This window comes from Coregonus lavaretus, assembly GCF_964263955.1.
Source record: "Coregonus lavaretus genome assembly, contig: HAP1_SCAFFOLD_2063, whole genome shotgun sequence".
NCBI lineage: Eukaryota > Metazoa > Chordata > Actinopteri > Salmoniformes > Salmonidae > Coregonus > Coregonus lavaretus.
Genome location: NW_028164259.1, coordinates 39,527 through 59,617, shown reverse-complemented (window position 1 = coordinate 59,617; position 20,091 = coordinate 39,527). Strand labels below are relative to the sequence as shown.

At 40.2% G+C, this 20,091-nt stretch overlaps 1 protein-coding gene across 1 annotated transcript in view; it reads left to right on the top strand.

Annotated features, from left to right (window-relative positions):
- Positions 1-20,091, top strand: part of tlr2 (toll-like receptor 2) — a 50,980-nt gene that overhangs the window by 19,708 nt on the left and 11,181 nt on the right. The window contains exons 3-9 of the mRNA XM_084192238.1: positions 5,869-6,014; positions 6,229-6,351; positions 8,836-9,100; positions 12,479-12,539; positions 12,796-12,863; positions 13,677-13,763; positions 13,996-14,181. Of these exons, the coding sequence (XP_084048364.1) occupies positions 5,869-6,014; positions 6,229-6,351; positions 8,836-9,100; positions 12,479-12,539; positions 12,796-12,863; positions 13,677-13,763; positions 13,996-14,181 (936 nt within the window). The remainder of the gene's footprint in view (positions 1-5,868; positions 6,015-6,228; positions 6,352-8,835; positions 9,101-12,478; positions 12,540-12,795; positions 12,864-13,676; positions 13,764-13,995; positions 14,182-20,091) is intronic.

Sequence of the window (20,091 nt, the reverse complement as noted above, 5' to 3'; positions counted from 1 at the left end):
CCACGGCCGTTGCGGAACGGGGAGAGGTTGTAATTTCCCTCTGGGCAGGTGTCTAGGTGCCTTGCACTGAGCGCACACCGAACAGGAAGAAACATAAACCCTCACGTCCTGAGCTAAGGTTGGCCACCAGTACTTCCCACTAAGACAGCGCACTGTCCGACCAATGCCAGGATGGCCAGAAGAGGGTGACATGTGAGCCCAATAGATCAAACGATCGCGAACCTCAGACGGAATGTACACACGACCCACTGGACACTGGGGGGGAGTGGGCTCCGTGTGTAACGCCCGCTCGATGTCCACATCAACCTCCCATACCACCGGAGTCACCAGACAAGAAGCTGGAAGTATGGGAGTGGGCTCCCTGGTCTGCTCCTCTGAGTCATACAGCCGGGACAGAGCGTCTGCCTTAGCATTCTGGGAACCTGGTCTATATGATAGGGTGAACACAAAACGCGTGAAAAACATGGCCCACCTTGCCTGACGAGGGTTCAATCTCCTCGCTGCCCGTATGTACTCCAGATTGCAGTGGTCCGTCAAAATGAGAAAAGGGTGTTTTGCCCCCTCAAGCCAATGTCGCCACACCTTAAGAGCTTTCACAACAGCTAACAGCTCCCGGTCCCCCACATCATAGTTTTGCTCCGCCGGGCTGAGCTTCTTCGAAAAGAAAGCACAGGGGCGGAGTTTGGGAGGCGTACCCGAGCGCTGAGACAGTACAGCTCCTATCCCAGCCTCGGACGCGTCTACCTCGACTGTGAATTGCAAGGAAGGATCCGGATGAGCCAGCACGGGAGCCGAGGTGAACAGCGCCTTCAGCTGACCAAAAGCCCTGTCCGCCTCAGCTGACCACTGCAGGCGCACCGGTCCGCCCTTCAGCAAAGAGGTTATGGGAGCTGCTACCTGGCCAAAGCCCCGGATAAACCTCCGGTAGTAGTTGGCAAACCCCAAAAATTGCTGAACCTCCTTTACCGTGGTAGGAGTCGGCCAATTACGCACGGCTGAAATGCGGTCACACTCCATCTCGACCCCTGACTCTGACAGGCGGTATCCTAAGAAAGAGACGGACTGTTTGAAGAACAGACATTTCTCAGCATTAACGTACAGGTCATGCTCCAACAGTCTACCAAGAACCTTGCGCACCAGGGACACATGCTCGTCGCGTGTAGCAGAGTATATTAGAATATCATCTATACACACCACTACACCCTGTCCGTGCAGGTCCCTGAAAATCTCATCGACAAAAGATTTGAAAGACTGAGGGAGCATTCATCAACCCGTACGGCATGACGAGGTACTCATAGTGACCAGAGGTGGTACTAAATGTCGTCTTCCACTCGTCCCCTTCCCGGATACGAACCAGATTGTACGCGCTCCTGAGGTCCAATTTTGTGAAGAAGCGCGCCCCATGCAATGACTCCGTCATACTAGCTATGAGAGGTAGAGGATAGCTGTATTTTACGGTTATCTGATTTAGACCTCGATAGTCAATGCACGGGCGTAAACCTCCATCCTTCTTCTTCACAAAAAAGAAACTTGAGGAGGCAGGGGAAGTGGAGGGCCAAATGTATCCCTGTCCCAGAGATTCGGTAAAATATGTCTCCATAGCCACCGTCTCCTCCTGTGACAGAGGATACACGTGACTCCTGGGAAGTGCAGCGCCCTCCCGGAGATCTATCGCACAATCCCCTCGTCGATGGGGTGGTAATTGAGTCGCCTTATCATTACAGAAGGCGAGAGCCAAATCGGCATATTCTGAGGGAATGTGCATTGTGGAGACATGGTTTGGACTTTCCACCGTAGTTGCCCCTACGGAAACACCTACACACCTTCCCGAGCACTGAGCCAGTGTCCTGAAATCCAGGGCGAAGTCCTGTGCGCTCCTCCTCCCCTGTCTGAGGTGAAACAGACGCTCCCCCGCCGCTTTCCCCTCCGGCGGATGATCGAATACTGCCCGGAAAACGGCGGGTGAAATACTCGTAACGTACGGACTCAGAGCCGAATTCCACTAGATCCAGGGTTTGATGGTCTTGATGGGGGAGAAATCGGAGGAGGAGGAAGTGTAGGAAACCCACTTCTCTCCCATCGATCCATGGTGTTCACCACTCGATCCATAGCCGACCCTAAAGCCTGCAGCATGGTCGAATTCTGCTGGATGCGTTCCTCCACCGAGGCGCTGGGATCGGATGTGCCTGCTGACTCCATAGGTGGTGCGTGATTCTGTCAGCGTCTGGGTGAAGTGGTGAAACGGAATCAGGCGCAGGACACAGAACTGAGAAAATGAATGGATTTACTAAATAAAAGTAAACCATAACAAACCCTCCAAGCAGGGAAGAGCAGAACAACAGATCACCAAACGACGTAAGACAACGGACAATCACGCACAAACTCAGGAGGGAAAACAGAGGTAATTATAGGGACACAAATAAGCATAATGGGTAACAGGTGTGATTTAATAAAGACAAGACTAGTGTGACACAGAAACATCGATCGGTGGCAGCTAGTACTCCGCTGACGACGAACGCCGAAGCCTGCCCGAGCAAGGAGGAGGAGCAGCCTCGGCTGTATCCGTGACAATGATAATAGACCAATAATAATGATAATAGACCAATAATAATGATAATAGACCAATAATAATGATAATAGACCAATAATAATGATAATAGACCAATAATCCAATGTTATACCTAGGAGCTTAACTTCTTCAACTTGCTCAATGGTCACACCCTTTATGCACAACTACAGTTGAGGTTTAGATGTTAGAGAATGTTTTGAACCAAACACAATGCTTTTAGTTTTAGATGTATTTATTATTAATCCCCCATTCTGATACTGACCGGAACTCCTTATTTAGAATTTCAGTGAGCTCACTGGCTTTGGGTGTAGAGTGTGGAATCATCCACAAACAGGGCCTTCGGAAAGTATTCAGACCGACCCCTTGACTTTTTCCACATGTTGTTACGTTACAGCCTTATTCTAAAATTGATTAAATTGTATTTCCCATAATCAATCAACACACAATACCCCATAATGACAAAGCAAAAACAGTTTTTTTTGTAAAAATGTTTGCTAATTTATATATTCTTTAAAGGAAATATCACAGTTACATAAGTATTCAGACCCTTAACTCAGTACTTTGTTTGAAGCACCTTTGGCAGCGATTACAGCCTTGAGTCTTCTTGGATATGACTCTACAAGCTTGGCACACCTGTATTTGGGGAGTTTCTCCCATTCTTCTCTGCAGATCCTCTCAAGCTCTGTCAGGTTGGATGGGGAGCGTCGCTGCACAGCTATTTTCAGGTCTCTCCAGAGATGTTCGATCGGGTTCAAGTCCAGGCTCTGGCTGGGCCACTCAAGGACATTCAGAGACTTGTCCCGAAGCCACTCCTGTGTTGTCTTGGCTGTGTGCTTAGGGTCGTTGTCCTGTTGGAAGGTGAACCTTCGCCCCAGTCTGAGGTCCTGAGCGCTCTGGAGCAGGTTTTCATCAAGGATCTCTCTGTACTTTGCTCCGTTCATCTTTGCCTCGATCCTGACTAGTCTCCCAGTCCCTGCCGCTGAAAAACATCCCCACAGCATGTACAGGGATGTTTTTCAGCAGCAGGGACTGGGGCACTAGTCAGGATCAAAGGAAAGATGAACTGAGCAAAGTACAGAGAGATCCTTGACCTCAGCGGATCCATTCTGCTATATGGACCCATTCTGCTATATGGACCCATTCTAAATGGAGAGCTCTTTGAGTTGAGTCGGGTCTCTCTCCCTCCCTCCTCTCTGTCCCTATCTCTTCTCTCTCCCCTCTTCTCTTTCTCCCCTCTCTCCCTCTTCTCTCTCTCTCCCTCTTCTCTCTCTCTCCCTCTTCTCTCTCTCCCCTCTCTCTCTCCCTCTTCTCTCTCTCTCTCTCTCCCTCTTATCTCTTCCCCTCTCTCTCCCTCTTCTCTCTCTCCCCTCTCTCTCCCTCTTCTCTCTCTCCCTCTTCTCTCTCTCTCTCCCTCTTCTCTCTCTCCCCTCTCTCTCCCTCTTCTCTCTCTCCCTCTTCTCTCTCTCTCTCCCTCTTCTCTCTCTCCCCTCTCTCTCCCTCTTCTCTCTCTCCCCTCTCTCTCCCTCTTCTCTCTCTCCCCTCTCTCTCCCTCTTCTCTCTCTCTCTCTCTCTCTCTCCCTCTTCTCTCTCTCCCTCTTCTCTCTCTCCCCTCTCTCTCCCTCTTCTCTCTCTCCCTCTTCTCTCTCTCTCTCCCTCTTCTCTCTCTCCCTCTTCTCTCTCTCCCCTCTCTCCCCCTTGTGGTGAATATTAAGTGATCCGGAGCAGTGCTCGCAATAGTCTTCCACTTCTATTTTCTATTAGTTTATAATTCTAAGCTTGCCGAAAAGGGAATGGGAACAATATCAAATAAGATTACAACACCCTCTTCTCTTCTCTTTCTCCCCTCTCTCCCTCTCTCCCTCTTCTCTCTCTCTCCCTCTCCTTCTTCTCTCTCTCCCCTCTCTCTCTCCCTCTTCTCTCTCTCTCTCTCTCTCCCTCTTATCTCTTCCCCTCTCTCTCCCTCTTCTCTCTCTCCCCTCTCTCTCCCTCTTCTCTCTCTCCCCTCTCTCTCCCTCTTCTCTCTCTCCCTCTTCTCTCTCCCCTCTCTCTCCCTCTTCTCTCTCTCCCTCTTCTCTCTCTCTCTCTCTCCCTCTTCTCTCTCTCCCTCTTCTCTCTCTCCCTCTTCTCTCTCTCCCTCTTCTCTCTCTCCCTCTTCTCTCTCTCCCCTCTCTCTCCCTCTTCTCTCTCTCCCACTTCTCTCTCTCTCTCCCTCTTCTCTCTCTCCCCTCTCTCTCCCTCTTCTCTCTCTCCCCTCTCTCCCCCTTGTGGTGAATATTAAGTGATCCGGAGCAGTGCTCGCAATAGTCTTCCACTTCTATTTTCTATTCGTTTATAATTCTAAGCTTGCCGAAAAGGGAATGGGAACAATATCAAATAAGATTACAACACCCCTCTCGTGTTCTCTCTCTCTCTCTCTCACACACACACACACACACACACACAAAAGTTGTAATTATGCAGTATAAAGAAATGTGCACTCTGTTCACAACAGTCTATTTTGTTTTGCAAACAGTCATGAGATAAGTTCTGTTAGGCTGCAGTGATGCTGTTACCTAATCCTGTCATAATGCTTTGGCTACTCATCGCATTAGGAATTTGATTTTATTGTTAGCCTGCAAATGCTTTATTACAAAGGTGATTTTTTTCAAACTAGGTAGAGTAAGGTAAAGACATTTTACAACAGTGATTTTCGTAGCTTGTTAGGCAAACTAATGTAGCAGGTTAGGATAACTAACGTAGCAGGTTAGGATAACTAACGTAGCAGGTTAGGATAATTAACGTAGCAGGTTAGGATAATTAATGTCGCAGGTTAGGATAATTAACGTAGCAGGTTAGGATAATTAACGTAGCAAGTTAGGATAATTAATGTAGCAGGTTAGGATAATTAATGTAGCAGGTTAGGATATCGAATGTATCAGGTTAGGATAATTAATGTAGCAGGTTAGGATAACGAATGTAGCAGGTTAGGATAATTAATGTAGAAGATTAGGATAATTAATGTAGCAGGTTAGGATAATTAATGTAGCAGGTTAGGATAATTAACGTAGCAGGTTAGGATAATTCATGTAGTAGGTTAGGAGAACTTACGCAGAAGGTTAGGAGAATTTCCGCAGCAGGTTAGGATAACTTTCAAAGCAGGTTAGAAGATTAATGTAGCAGGTTAAGCGAATTAGGTTAAGGTTAGGAGATTAATGTAGCAGGTTAAGCGAATTAGGTTAAGGTTAGGAAAATGCTATCATACTGTATCTAGCCACCAGGCCTGCCCTCAGAACAGCCTTGGTTTCTACCTACTGCTACAGGGGCTGGAGTCTCTGGACTTGTCTTATAACCAGCTGGCTGGTCTGTCTCCGGCCTGGTTCTCCAAACTCCTCTCCCTACAACACCTCAACCTGCTGGGCAACTGTTACAGGACCCTCGGCCCTGGAGGGGCGCCGTCTCTCTTCAGGTATGTGAACTGTATGTCTAACTCCCAAATGGCACCCTAGTCCCTATATAGTTCACTACATTAGACCAGGGTCCATAGGACTCCCTATATAGTGTACTACATTAGACCAGGGTCCATAAGGAATAGGCCATTTGTGACATAAAAGTGGACTGCTTTTATGAATAAAATTAATGGTGATTATGATAATGATGATGATGATGGTTATTATCATCAGGTCTCTGACCAGGCTGAGGTTTCTGAGGTTTGGGAACCCTGCTCTGGAGGAGGTGAGGAGAGGAGACCTGGCTGGGGTCATCCAGCTGGACCAGCTGGAGGTCTATGGGAACAACCTGAAGAGGTGAAGGATTGAAAGGAAGGAAGAAATGGATGGAGGGGTGGAGGGGTGGATGGATGAATGGATGGAGGGGTGGATGGATGGATGGATGAATGGATGGAGGGATGGATGGATGAATGGATGGAGGGGTGGAGGGGTGGATGGATGGAGGGGTGGAGGGATGGAGGGGTGGAGGGGTGGATGGATGGAGGGGTGGAGGGGTGGATGGATGGATGGATGGATGGATGGATGGATGGATGGATGGATGGATGGATGGATGGAGGGGTGGATGGATGAATGGATGGAGGGGTGGAGGGGTGGATGGATGGAGGGGTGGAGGGATGGAGGGGTGGAGGGGTGGATGGATGGATGGAGGGGTGGATGGATGAATGGATGGAGGGGTGGAGGGGTGGATGGATGGAGGGGTGGAGGGATATAATAATAATAATATAATAATATAATAATAATATGCCATTTAGCAGACGCTTTTATCCAAAGCGACTTACAGTCATGCGTGCATACATTTTTGTGTATGGGTGGTCCCGGGGATCGAACCCACTACCTTGGCGTTTCAAGCGCCGTGCTCTACCAGTTGAGCTACAGAGGACCACAGGTATGTGGAGGGGTGGATGGATGGATGGAGGGGTGGAGGGGTGGATGGATGGATGGATGGAGGGGTGGAGGGGTGGAGGGGTGGAGGGGTGGAGGGGTGGAGGGGTGGATGGATGGATGGATGGAGGGGTGGAGGGGTGGAGGGGTGGAGGGGTGGATGGATGGATGGATGGAGGGGTGGAGGGGTGGAGGGGTGGAGGGGTGGAGGGGTGGAGGGGTGGATGGATGGATGGATGGAGGGGTGGAGGGGTGGATGGATGAATGGATGGAGGGGTGGATGGATGGAGGGGTGGAGGGGTGGATGGATGAATGGATGGAGGGGTGGAGGGGTGGATGGATGAATGGATGGAGGGGTGGATGGATGGAGGGGTGGAGGGGTGGATGGATGAATGGATGGAGGGGTGGAGGGGTGGATGGATGAATGGATGGAGGGGTGGATGGATGGAGGGGTGGAGGGGTGGATGGATGAATGGATGGAGGGGTGGATGGATGGATGGATGAATGGATGGAAGGGTGGAGGGGTGGATGGATGAATGGATGGAGGGGTGGATGGATGGAGGGGTGGAGGGGTGGATGGATGAATGGATGGAGGGGTGGAGGGGTGGATGGATGAATGGATGGAGGGGTGGATGGATGAATGGATGGAGGGGTGGATGGATGGAGGGGTGGAGGGGTGGATGGATGAATGGATGGAGGGGTGGATGGATGGATGGATGAATGGATGGAAGGGTGGAGGGGTGGATGGATGGAGGGGTGGAGGGGTGGATGGATGAATGGATGGAGGGGTGGATGGACGGAGGGGTGGAGGGGTGGATGGATGGAGGGGTGGAGGGGTGGATGGACGGAGGGGTGGAGGGGTGGATGGATGAATGGATGGATGGATGGAGGGGTGGATGGATGGATGGAGGGGTGGAGGGGTGGATGGATGAATGGATGGATGGATGGATGGAGGGGTGGATGGATGAATGGATGGAGGGGTGGATGGGTGGATGGATGAATGGATGGAGGGGTGGATGGATGGATGGATGAATGGATGGAGGGGTGGAGGGGTGGATGGATGAATGGATGGAGGGGTGGATGGATGGATGGATGGATGGATGGATGGATGGATGGATGGATGGATGGATTGATGGATGGATGGATGGATGGGTGGATGGATGGAGGGGTGGAGGGGTGGATGGATGAATGGATGGAGGGGTGGATGGATGGATGGAGGGGTGGATGGGTGGATGTATGGAGGGGTGGATGGACGGATGGATGGAGGGGTGGATGGATGGATGGATGGATGGATGGATGGAGGGGTGGATGGATGGATGGATGGAGGGGTGGATGGATGGATGGATGGATGAATGGATGGAGGGGTGGATGGGTGGATGAATGGATGGATGGATGGGTGAATGGATGGATGGATGGATGGATGGATGGGTGGACGAATGGATGGATGGATGGATGGATGGATGGATGGGTGGACGAATAGATGGATGGATGGGCGAATGGATGGAGGGGTGGATTGATGGATGGGTGGATGGATGGATGGGTGGACGAATGGATGGAGGGGTGGATTGATGGATGGATGAATGGGTGGATGGGTGGACGAATGGATGGATGGATGGATGGATGGATGGATGGATGGATGGATGGATGGATGGATGGATGGATGGATGGATGGATGGATGGATGGATGGGTGGACGAATGGATGGATGGATGGATGGATGGATGGATGGATGGATGGATGGATGGATGGATGGATGGATGGATGGACGAACAAACAAGTAATGAAATTAAGGAAGGAAGGAAGAAGGAAGGAAGGAAGAAGGAAGGAAGGAATGAATGAATGGATTAAAACAACACAATAAAGTCAGGAGAATTACTTCCACTGTGGTCCTCATTATTAGGTACGACCCTGGAAGCCTGGGTGACCTTTGGCCTCTAGGGGTTGTGACCCTGCGTCTCCGAGGACCGTTCCAACATGACCTGGCACTCGTCTCCTCTATCCTCCGTGACGTCTCCAGCCCAGAAACATCTCTGGTAGTCACTGACATCCTGCTGACCGGGAAGATCTCCGTTGCACCGTTCGCTGAGATCAACCAGAGACGGGTGCGGTCCATAATGTTCCAGAACGCAACCATGACGGACGAGGCCATCATTCACTTCCTGAAGGTTTGCCATGTACACTGAACCTGCTGTACAGATGCAGGATCTTAATTTGACTAGTTTCTCACAGCAGGAAAATAATCACGCAGCAACAGCAAATGTGAATGAATTATTGTGTGGATTATAATTAATGGACATTTGTTGTACCAGGTGACACATTTTTAGTTAGGGCAAATCAAGTCTGAAATTTAAAGTGGAAATTACTAACTTTAGAAGCCCTTTTAAACCTCGAATACACTACACGTTTGCATTTCCTACTGTGCAGGACAATTCCTGCAACAACAAGATGATCAAATGAAGATCCTACATCTGTAGACTGCTACTTGCTTTGGCATGTTTTTTAGTGTTATCCTTTCAAATTGTTATCTTCACTGTTGATTTCTTCTTAAAGTCCCCATTGTTATCTAGACCTGATCATTATATTTTCCTACGCAGCAAATTATCTAAATTAACACACTGCTTAGTGTAAAGCCGTATTTGCATATTTCCCAGAGTGCCTTGCCTTTCGAGTGAATTGTAGAGTTACAACCCATGACTGTGTTTGTTAGTGACAGAGACATGGTTGTTGCATTCATCCATTTTCAGTCCTGTGGCCTTCACCAAGTGAGATCCTAATCAAATATGTCATTATTAAATTATACAATTATTTCACACAAAATAACACATAATTCATGAGGCCTTATTTTGAGGGCCTAGTTTTAACCTATTACAGTGGTCTGAAACTCCTGGTTTACAGGCTTGCAAAGTGATGTGTAATTCCTATTGGAATCCAGCCAGAGTGGTGATATCCAACATTTTGAATTTTTATTCACTCGCAACCTGCATTCATTCTAAGATATGAGACTACCTAAAACAACTAAATTGGAGAAGAAAAAAAAACATTTCAGTAACGGCTGCAATAAGTCCAAGTAACAGATTGGATTAGTTTAGGAACATTTATGTTATTCATATTTGAGTAGTATAGGATTCATTAATCAATCAATGTTCATGCAAAAACATAGATATTGAAACAAACAATTCTGAAAATCAACCTGCAATAGAGCATGCTGGGAAATATTATAATGATGGGAATGGTTTTGGTTTAAGACTGGTTATTAACACCAACACTGGGGTTCTTTTACACCAATGAGTGTTAATTTAACACTTGAATAATATATTTTTTCACCCACAACCTGCAATCAGAATGACTGCTATGGCAAAGGACTTTGCAAACAAGACTAACTAAACCATCTAAACTGGAATAACTATCTCAGTAACGGGTGCAATAAGTCCAACTCCTTACAGATTGGATTAGTTTAGAAAAATTTAAGTTATTTATTTTGTATAGTATAAGATCAATTAATAAATCAATGTTATTAACATAGTTATTAAAACAAACTATTCTAAAAATCAACCCGCAACAAAGCATTCTGGGAAGAATGATAATGAGGCCCCGCCCACATTTTTCTCACTCTGAGAGAGTTAACGGAAATAAACTCAGCACAGTCAAGTAACAACAACACCACACAGTGTTGATTCCACTGTGATTCAAATAACACTTCATTTATTTACCGCCTGTGTTGTCAATTTCAATCCCACTGGTGTTAACCCCACTAGAATCAACAGATATATCACTGGTGTTAACCCCACTAGAATCAACAGATATAACACTGGTGTTAACCCCACTAGAATCAACAGATATAACACTGGTGTTAATCCCACTAGAATCAACAGATATATCACTGGTGTTAACCCCACTAGAATCAACAGATATAACACTGGTGTTAACCCCACTAGAATCAACAGATATAACACTGGTGTTAACCCCACTAGAATCAACAGATATATCACTGGTGTTAACCCCACTAGAATCAACAGATATATCACTGGTGTTAACCCCACTAGAATCAACAGATATAACACTGGTGTTAACCCCACTAGAATCAACAGATATATCACTGGTGTTAACCCCACTAGAATCAACAGATATAGCACTGGTGTTAACCCCACTAGAATCAACAGATATAACACTGGTGTTAACCCCACTAGAATCAACAGATATAACACTGGTGTTAACCCCACTAGAATCAATAGATATAACACTGGTGTTAACCCCACTAGAATCAACAGATATATCACTGGTGTTAACCCCACTAGAATCAACAGATATATCACTGGTGTTAACCCCACTAGAATCAACAGATATAACACTGGTGTTAACCCCACTAGAATCAACAGATATATCACTGGTGTTAACCCCACTAGAATCAACAGATATATCACTGGTGTTAACCCCACTAGAATCAACAGATATAACACTGGTGTTAACCCCACTAGAATCAACAGATATATCACTGGTGTTAACCCCACTAGAATCAACAGATATATCACTGATGTTAACCCCACTAGAATCAATAGATATATCACTGGTGTTAACCCCACTAGAATCAACAGATATATCACTGGTGTTAACCCCACTAGAATCAACAGATATATCACTGGTGTTAACCCCACTAGAATCAACAGATATATCACTGGTGTTAACCCCACTAGAATCAACAGATATATCACTGGTGTTAACCCCACTAGAATCAACAGATATATCACTGGTGTTAACCCCACTAGAATCAACAGATATATCACTGGTGTTAACCCCACTAGAATCAACACTCAGATATATCACTGGTGTTAACCCCACTAGAATCAACAGATATATCACTGGTGTTAACCCCACTAGAATCAACAGATATATCACTGGTGTTAACCCCACTAGAATCAACAGATATATCACTGGTGTTAACCCCACTAGAATCAACAGATATATCACTGGTGTTAACCCCACTAGAATCAACATATATAACACTGGTGTTAACCCCACTAGAATCAACAGATATATCACTGGTGTTAACCCCCACTAGAATCAACAGATATAACACTGGTGTTAACACCACTAGAATCAACAGATATATCACTGGTGTTAACCCCACTAGAATCAACAGATATATCACTGGTGTTAACCCCACTAGAATCAACAGATATATCACTGGTGTTAACCCCACTAGAATCAATAGATATAACACTGGTGTTAACCCCACTAGAATCAACAGATATATCACTGGTGTTAACCCCACTAGAATCAACAGATATATCACTGGTGTTAACCCCACTAGAATCAACAGATATATCACTGGTGTTAACCCCACTAGAATCAACAGATATATCACTGGTGTTAACCCCACTGGAATCAACACCCAGATATAACACTCACAACACTTTTTACCTTAACAGGGTTTAACAATTACAAATTTGATGAGTGTGTGTGTGTGTGCGTGTGTGTGTGTGTGTGTGTGTGTGTGTGTGTGTGTGTGTGTGTGTGTGTGTGTGTGTGTGTGTGTGTGTGTGTAGGTCATGGACAGGGCTCCAGTAGAGTTCGTGGGGTCAGAGGACGTGATGTTCCAGGGTATAGGTATGGATAATAATAATAACAATAATAATAAAAATAATAATAATAATAATAACAATAATAATAATAATAATAATAATAATAATAATAATAACAATAATAATAATAATTATTATTATTATTATTGTTATTATTATTATTTACAGACTACGATTTATATTTGAAAGTTGCATTCAGCATTGTCACAACAAATCATTAGTTTGTTACTAGTTACTCATTAATTTACAACATTTTGATAGAAATCTATCTCCATATGCAGGCTCCTGGGAGCCGGCTGGACAGACGAGTCATGACAGCCTGGACACGGTCTACTTCAGAAACATAGAGGTGTAGTAGTTATATTGTAGAGACCTTAACCCAACACAGGTTCTGATCTCTAAGGTGTTGGGTTGACAGATGCTAGTCAGATGTAATTGCAGAGACCTTAACCCAACACAGGTTCTGATCTCTAAGGTGTTGGGTTGACAGATGCTAGTCAGATGTAATTGCAGAGACCTTAACCCAACACAGGTTCTGATCTCTAAGGTGTTGGGTTGACAGATGCTAGTCAGATGTGAGATATATATACTATTTGTAAGTGTGCTATATAAATAACATCCATTGTTATTATACTGAACAAAAATATAAACGCAACAATTTAAAAGATTTTACTGAGTTACAGTTCATGTAAGGAAATTAGTTAATTTGAAATAAATTCAGTAGGCCCTAATCTATGGATTTCACATGACTGGGAATACAGATATGCATCTGTTGGTAACAGATACCTTAAAAAAAAAAGGTAGGGCCGTGGGTGGACGACCATCCCGCAGGTGAAGAAGCCGGATGTGGTGGTCCTGTGTGGCCTTTTATTGTCCCCAGCACAAGGTGCACCTGTGTAATGATCATGCTGTTTAATCAGTTTATTGATATGCCACAACTGTCAAGTGGATGGATTATCTTGGCAAAGGAGAAATGCTCACTAACAGGGATGTAAACACATTTATGCACAGAATTTGAGAGAAATAAGCTTTTTGTGCGTATGGAACATTTCTGGGGTCTTTTTATTTCAGCTCAAGAAACATGGGACCAACACTTTACATATTGCGTTTATATTTTTGTTCAGTATATATATTTTGTAATATTTTTTTTTTAAATTATCAGATCATGAATGTCTTTAAGTTCACCGCCTTCCTGTCCCTGAGATTTCTACTGCTAAACCTCCGACAGATCTCTATCATTAACTGTAAGGTAAACATATTTATACATTTTTTTATTATTATTATTTTTTACAAATAATGAAATACTTATTAATTAATAGTATTAATTAGTAGTAATTAATACTATGTACACTATTTATACTTATGAAACGGTTAGTTCCAGCCAAGCAATCTGATTGGTCAAAAAGTGAATTCCAGCCGTACTGTTATTGAAAAATTACCGAATCACTTTATGATCAGTAACAAAACGGTCATCTCTCCAGGTGTATGTGATGCCGTGTCCGACCTCTCAGTTGTTGCCCCACCTGGAGTACCTGGACCTGAGCAGCAATCTACTGACCGACCTGACCCTGACGGAATCTCTGTGTGACGGGAATGGAACCCTGAGCAATCTCAGAGTTCTGAACGTCAGCGACAACGCCTTAAAGTCCCTGTCCCTCCTCAGCAAAGTGTGTACCTGTGGCACCCTATTCCCTATATAGTGCACTACTTTAGACCAGAGAATGGCACCCTATTCCCTATATAGTGCACTACTTTAGACCAGAGAATGGCACCCTATTCCCTACATAGTGCACTACTTTAGACCAGAGAATGGCACCCTATTCCCTACGTATTGCACTACTACAGTGAACCTTTTCATTTTTTTATTTGACTGTCCATAGGCCCTGGTCTAAAGTAGTGCACTATATAGGGAATAGGGTGCAACAACTCCCTCAACTCCCTGATTCGCATCCCAAATGGGACCCTACTCCCTACATAGTGAGCTACATTGGAGCGCAGACTATGTAATGTAGTGTAATGTAGTGTAGTGTAATGTAATGTAATGTAATGTAATGTAATGTAGTGTAATGTAGTGTAATGTAGTGTAGTGTAATGTAGTGTAATGTAGTGTAATGTAATGTAGTGTAATGTAATGTAATGTAATGTAATGTAGTGTAGTGTAGTGTAATGTAATGTAGTGTAATGTAATGTAATGTAATGTAATGTAATGTAGTGTAGTGTAGTGTAATGTAATGTAGTGTAATGTAATGTAATGTAATGTAGTGTAGTGTAATGTAATGTAATGTAATGTAATGTAATGTAGTGTAGTGTAATGTAATGTAGTGTAATGTAATGTAATGTAATGTAGTGTAGTGTAGTGTAGTGTAATGTAATGTAGTGTAATGTAGTGTAATGTAATGTAATGTAATGTAATGTAATGTAATGTAGTGTAGTGTAGTGTAGTGTAATGTAATGTAGTGTAATGTAATGTAATGTAATGTAATGTAATGTAGTGTAGTGTAATGTAATGTAGTGTAATGTAATGTAATGTAGTGTAGTGTAGTGTAATGTAATGTAGTGTAATGTAATGTAATGTAATGTAGTGTAGTGTAATGTAGTGTAATGTAATGTAATGTAGTGTAGTGTAATGTAATGTAGTGTAATGTAATGTAATGTTGTGTAGTGTAATGTAATGTAATGTAGTGTAATGTAATGTAATGTAATGTAATGTAGTGTAATGTAGTGTAATGTAATGTAATGTAATGTAGTGTAATGTAGTGTAATGTAATGTAGTGTAATGTAATGTAATGTAATGTAATGTAATGTAGTGTAATGTAATGTAATGTAGTGTAGTGTAATGTAATGTAATGTAGTGTAATGTAATGTAATGTAATGTAGTGTAATGTAATGTAGTGTAATGTAATGTAATGTAATGTAATGTAATGTAATGTAGTGTAATGTAATGTAATGTAATGTAGTGTAATGTAATGTAGTGTAATGTAATGTAATGTAGTGTAGTGTAGTGTAGTGTAATGTAATGTAGTGTAATGTAATGTAATGTAATGTAGTGTAGTGTAATGTAGTGTAATGTAATGTAATGTAATGTAATGTAGTGTAGTGTAATGTAATGTAGTGTAATGTAATGTAATGTAGTGTAGTGTAGTGTAGTGTAATGTAATGTAGTGTAATGTAATGTAGTGTAATGTAATGTAATGTAATGTAATGTAGTGTAATGTAGTGTAATGTAATGTAATGTAATGTAGTGTAATGTAGTGTAATGTAATGTAGTGTAATGTAATGTAATGTAATGTAATGTAGTGTAATGTAATGTAATGTAGTGTAATGTAGTGTAATGTAATGTAATGTAATGTAGTGTAATGTAATGTAATGTAATGTAGTGTAATGTAATGTAATGTAATGTAATGTAGTGTAATGTAATGTAATGTAATGTAATGCAGTGTAATGTAATGTAATGTAATGTAGTGTAATGTAATGTAATGTAATGTAATGTAATGTAGTGTAATGTAATGTAATGTAGTGTAATGTAGTGTAATGTAATGTAATGTAATGTAGTGTAATGTAATGTAATGTAATGTAGTGTAATGTAATGTAATGTAATGTAGTGTAATGTAGTGTAATGTAATGTAATGTAATGTAATGTAGTGTAATGTAATGTAATATAGTGTAATGTAGTGTAATGTAATGTAGTGTAATGTAGTGTAATGTAATGTAATGTAATGTAATGTAGTGTAATGTAATGTAATGTAATGTAGTGTAATGTAGTGTAATGTAATGTAGTGTAATGTAATGTAGTGTAATGTAATGTAGTGTAATGTCGTGTAATGTAGTGTAATGTAGTGTAATGTAATGTAATGTAGTGTAATGTAGTGTAATGTAATGTAGTGTAATGTAGTGTAATGTAATGTAATGTAATGTAATGTAGTGTAATGTAGTGTAATGTAATGTAATGTAGTGTAATTTAATGTAGTGTAATGTAGTGTAATGTAGTGTAATGTAATGTAGTGTAATGTAGTGTAATGTAATGTAATGTAATGTAGTGTAATGTAATGTAATGTAATGTAGTGTAATGTAGTGTAATGTAATGTAGTGTAATGTAGTGTAATGTAATGTAATGTAATGTAATGTAGTGTAATGTATTGTAATGTAGTGTAATGTAATGTAATGTAGTGTAGTGTAATGTAGTGTAATCTAGTGTAATGTAATGTAATGTAATGTAATGTAATGTAGTGTAATGTAGTGTAATGTAATGTAGTGTAATGTAATGTAGTGTAATGTAATGTAGTGTAATGTAATGTAATGTAATGTAATGTAGTATAATGTAATGTAGTGTAATGTAGTGTAATGTAATGTAATGTAATGTAATGTAGTGTAATGTAGTGTAATGTAATGTAATGTAGTGTAATGTAATGTAATGTAGTGTAGTGTAGTGTAATGTAATGTAATGTAATGTAATGTAATGTAGTGTAATGTAGTGTAATGTAATGTAGTGTAATGTAATGTAGTGTAATGTAATATAATGTAATGTAATGTAATGTAGTGTAATGTAATGTAGTGTAATGTAGTGTATTGTAATGTAGTGTAATGTAGTGTAATGTAGTGTAATGTAATGTAGTGTAATGTAGTGTAATGTAATGTAGTGTAATGTAATGTAATGTAGTGTAATGTAGTGTAATGTAATGTAATGTAATGTAATGTAATGTAATGTAATGTAGTGTAATGTAATGTAATGTAATGTAATGTAATGTAGTGTAATGTAATGTAGTGTAATGTAGTGTAATGTAATGTAATGTAATGTAATGTAGTGTAATGTAATGTAGTGTAATGTAATGTAGTGTAATGTAATGTAATGTAGTGTAATGTAGTGTAGTGTAATGTAGTGTAATGTAGTGTAATGTAATGTAATGTAGTGTAGTGTAATGTAGTGTAATGTAGTGTAATGTAATGTAGTGTAATGTAATGTAATGTAATGTAGTGTAATGTAATGTAGTGTAATGTAGTGTAATGTAATGTAGTGTAATGTAATGTAATGTAGTGTAGTGTAATGTAATGTAATGTAGTGTAATGTAGTGTAATGTAGTGTAATGTAATGTAGTGTAATGTAATGTAATGTAATGTAGTGTAGTGTAATGTAATGTAATGTAATGTAGTGTAATGTAGTGTAATGTAATGTAATGTAGTGTAATGTAATATAATGTAGTGTAATGTAATGTAGTGTAATGTAGTGTAATGTAATGTAGTGTAATGTAGTGTAATGTAATGTAATGTAGTGTAATGTAGTGTAATGTAGTGTAATGTAATGTAATGTAGTGTAATGTAATGTAATGTAATGTAATGTAATGTAGTGTAATGTAGTGTAATGTAGTGTAATGTAATGTAGTGTAATGTAGTGTAATGTAATGTAATGTAATGTAGTGTAGTGTAATGTAATGTAGTGTAATGTAGTGTAATGTAGTGTAATGTAATGTAATGTAGTGTAATGTAATGTAGTGTAATGTAGTGTAATGTAATGTAGTGTAATGTAATGTAATGTAATGTAATGTAGTGTAATGTAATGTAGTGTAATGTAGTGTAATGTAATGTAGTGTAATGTAGTGTAATGTAGTGTAATGTAATGTAGTGTAATGTAGTGTAATGTAATGTAGTGTAATGTAATGTAATGTAGTGTAATGTAGTGTAATGTAGTGTAATGTAATGTAATGTAGTGTAATGTAATGTAATGTAATGTAATGTAATGTAATGTAGTGTAATGTAATGTAATGTAATGTAATGTAGTGTAGTGTAGTGTAGTGTAATGTAATGTAATGTAATGTAGTGTAATGTAGTGTAATGTAATGTAGTGTAATGTAGTGTAATGTAATGTAATGTAATGTTGTGTAGTGTAATGTAATGTAGTGTAATGTAATGTAGTGTAATGTAATGTAATGTAATGTAGTGTAATGTAGTGTAATGTAATGTAATGTAGTGTAATGTAGTGTAATGTAATGTAGTGTAATGTAATGTAATGTAATGTAATGTAGTGTAATGTAATGTAATGTAGTGTAATGTAGTGTAGTGTAATGTAATGTAATGTAGTGTAATGTAATGTAATGTAGTGTAATGTAATGTAGTGTAATGTAATGTAATGTAATGTAATGTAGTGTAATGTAATGTAATGTAATGTAGTGTAATGTAATGTAATGTAGTGTAATGTAATGTAATGTAGTGTAGTGTAGTGTAATGTAATGTAGTGTAATGTAATGTAATGTAATGTAGTGTAGTGTAATGTAGTGTAATGTAATGTAATGTAATGTAATGTAGTGTAGTGTAATGTAATGTAGTGTAATGTAATGTAATGTAGTGTAGTGTAGTGTAGTGTAATGTAATGTAGTGTAATGTAATGTAGTGTAATGTAATGTAATGTAATGTAGTGTAATGTAGTGTAATGTAATGTAATGTAATGTAGTGTAATGTAGTGTAATGTAATGTAATGTAATGTAATGTAGTGTAATGTAATGTAATGTAGTGTAATGTAGTGTAATGTAATGTAATGTAATGTAGTGTAATGTAATGTAATGTAATGTAATGTAATGTAATGTAATGTAATGCAGTGTAATGTAATGTAATGTAATGCAGTGTAATGTAATGTAATGTAGTGTAATGTAATGTAATGTAATGTAATGTAATGTAGTGTAATGTAATGTAATGTAGTGTAATGTAGTGTAATGTAATGTAATGTAATGTAGTGTAATGTAATGTAATGTAGTGTAATGTAATGTAATGTAATGTAGTGTAATGTAGTGTAATGTAATGTAATGTAATGTAATGTAGTGTAATGTAATGTAATGTAATGTAGTGTAATGTAGTGTAATGTAATGTAGTGTAATGTAGTGTAATGTAATGTAATGTAATGTAATGTAGTGTAATGTAATGTAATGTAATGTAGTGTAATGTAGTGTAATGTAATGTAGTGTAATGTAATGTAGTGTAATGTAATGTAGTGTAATGTAGTGTAATGTAGTGTAATGTAATGTAATGTAGTGTAATGTAGTGTAATGTAATGTAGTGTAATGTAGTGTAATGTAATGTAATGTAATGTAGTGTAATGTAGTGTAATGTAATGTAATGTAGTGTAATGTAATGTAGTGTAATGTAGTGTAATGTAGTGTAATGTAATGTAGTGTAATGTAGTGTAATGTAATGTAATGTAATGTAGTGTAATGTAATGTAATGTAATGTAGTGTAATGTAGTGTAATGTAATGTAGTGTAATGTAGTGTAATGTAATGTAATGTAATGTAATGTAGTGTAATGTATTGTAATGTAGTGTAATGTAATGTAATGTAGTGTAGTGTAATGTAGTGTAATGTAGTGTAATGTAATGTAATGTAATGTAATGTAGTGTAATGTAGTGTAATGTAATGTAGTGTAATGTAATGTAGTGTAATGTAATGTAGTGTAATGTAATGTAATGTAATGTAATGTAGTGTAATGTAATGTAGTGTAATGTAATGTAATGTAATGTAATGTAGTGTAATGTAGTGTAATGTAGTGTAATGTAATGTAATGTAGTGTAATGTAATGTAATGTAGTGTAGTGTAG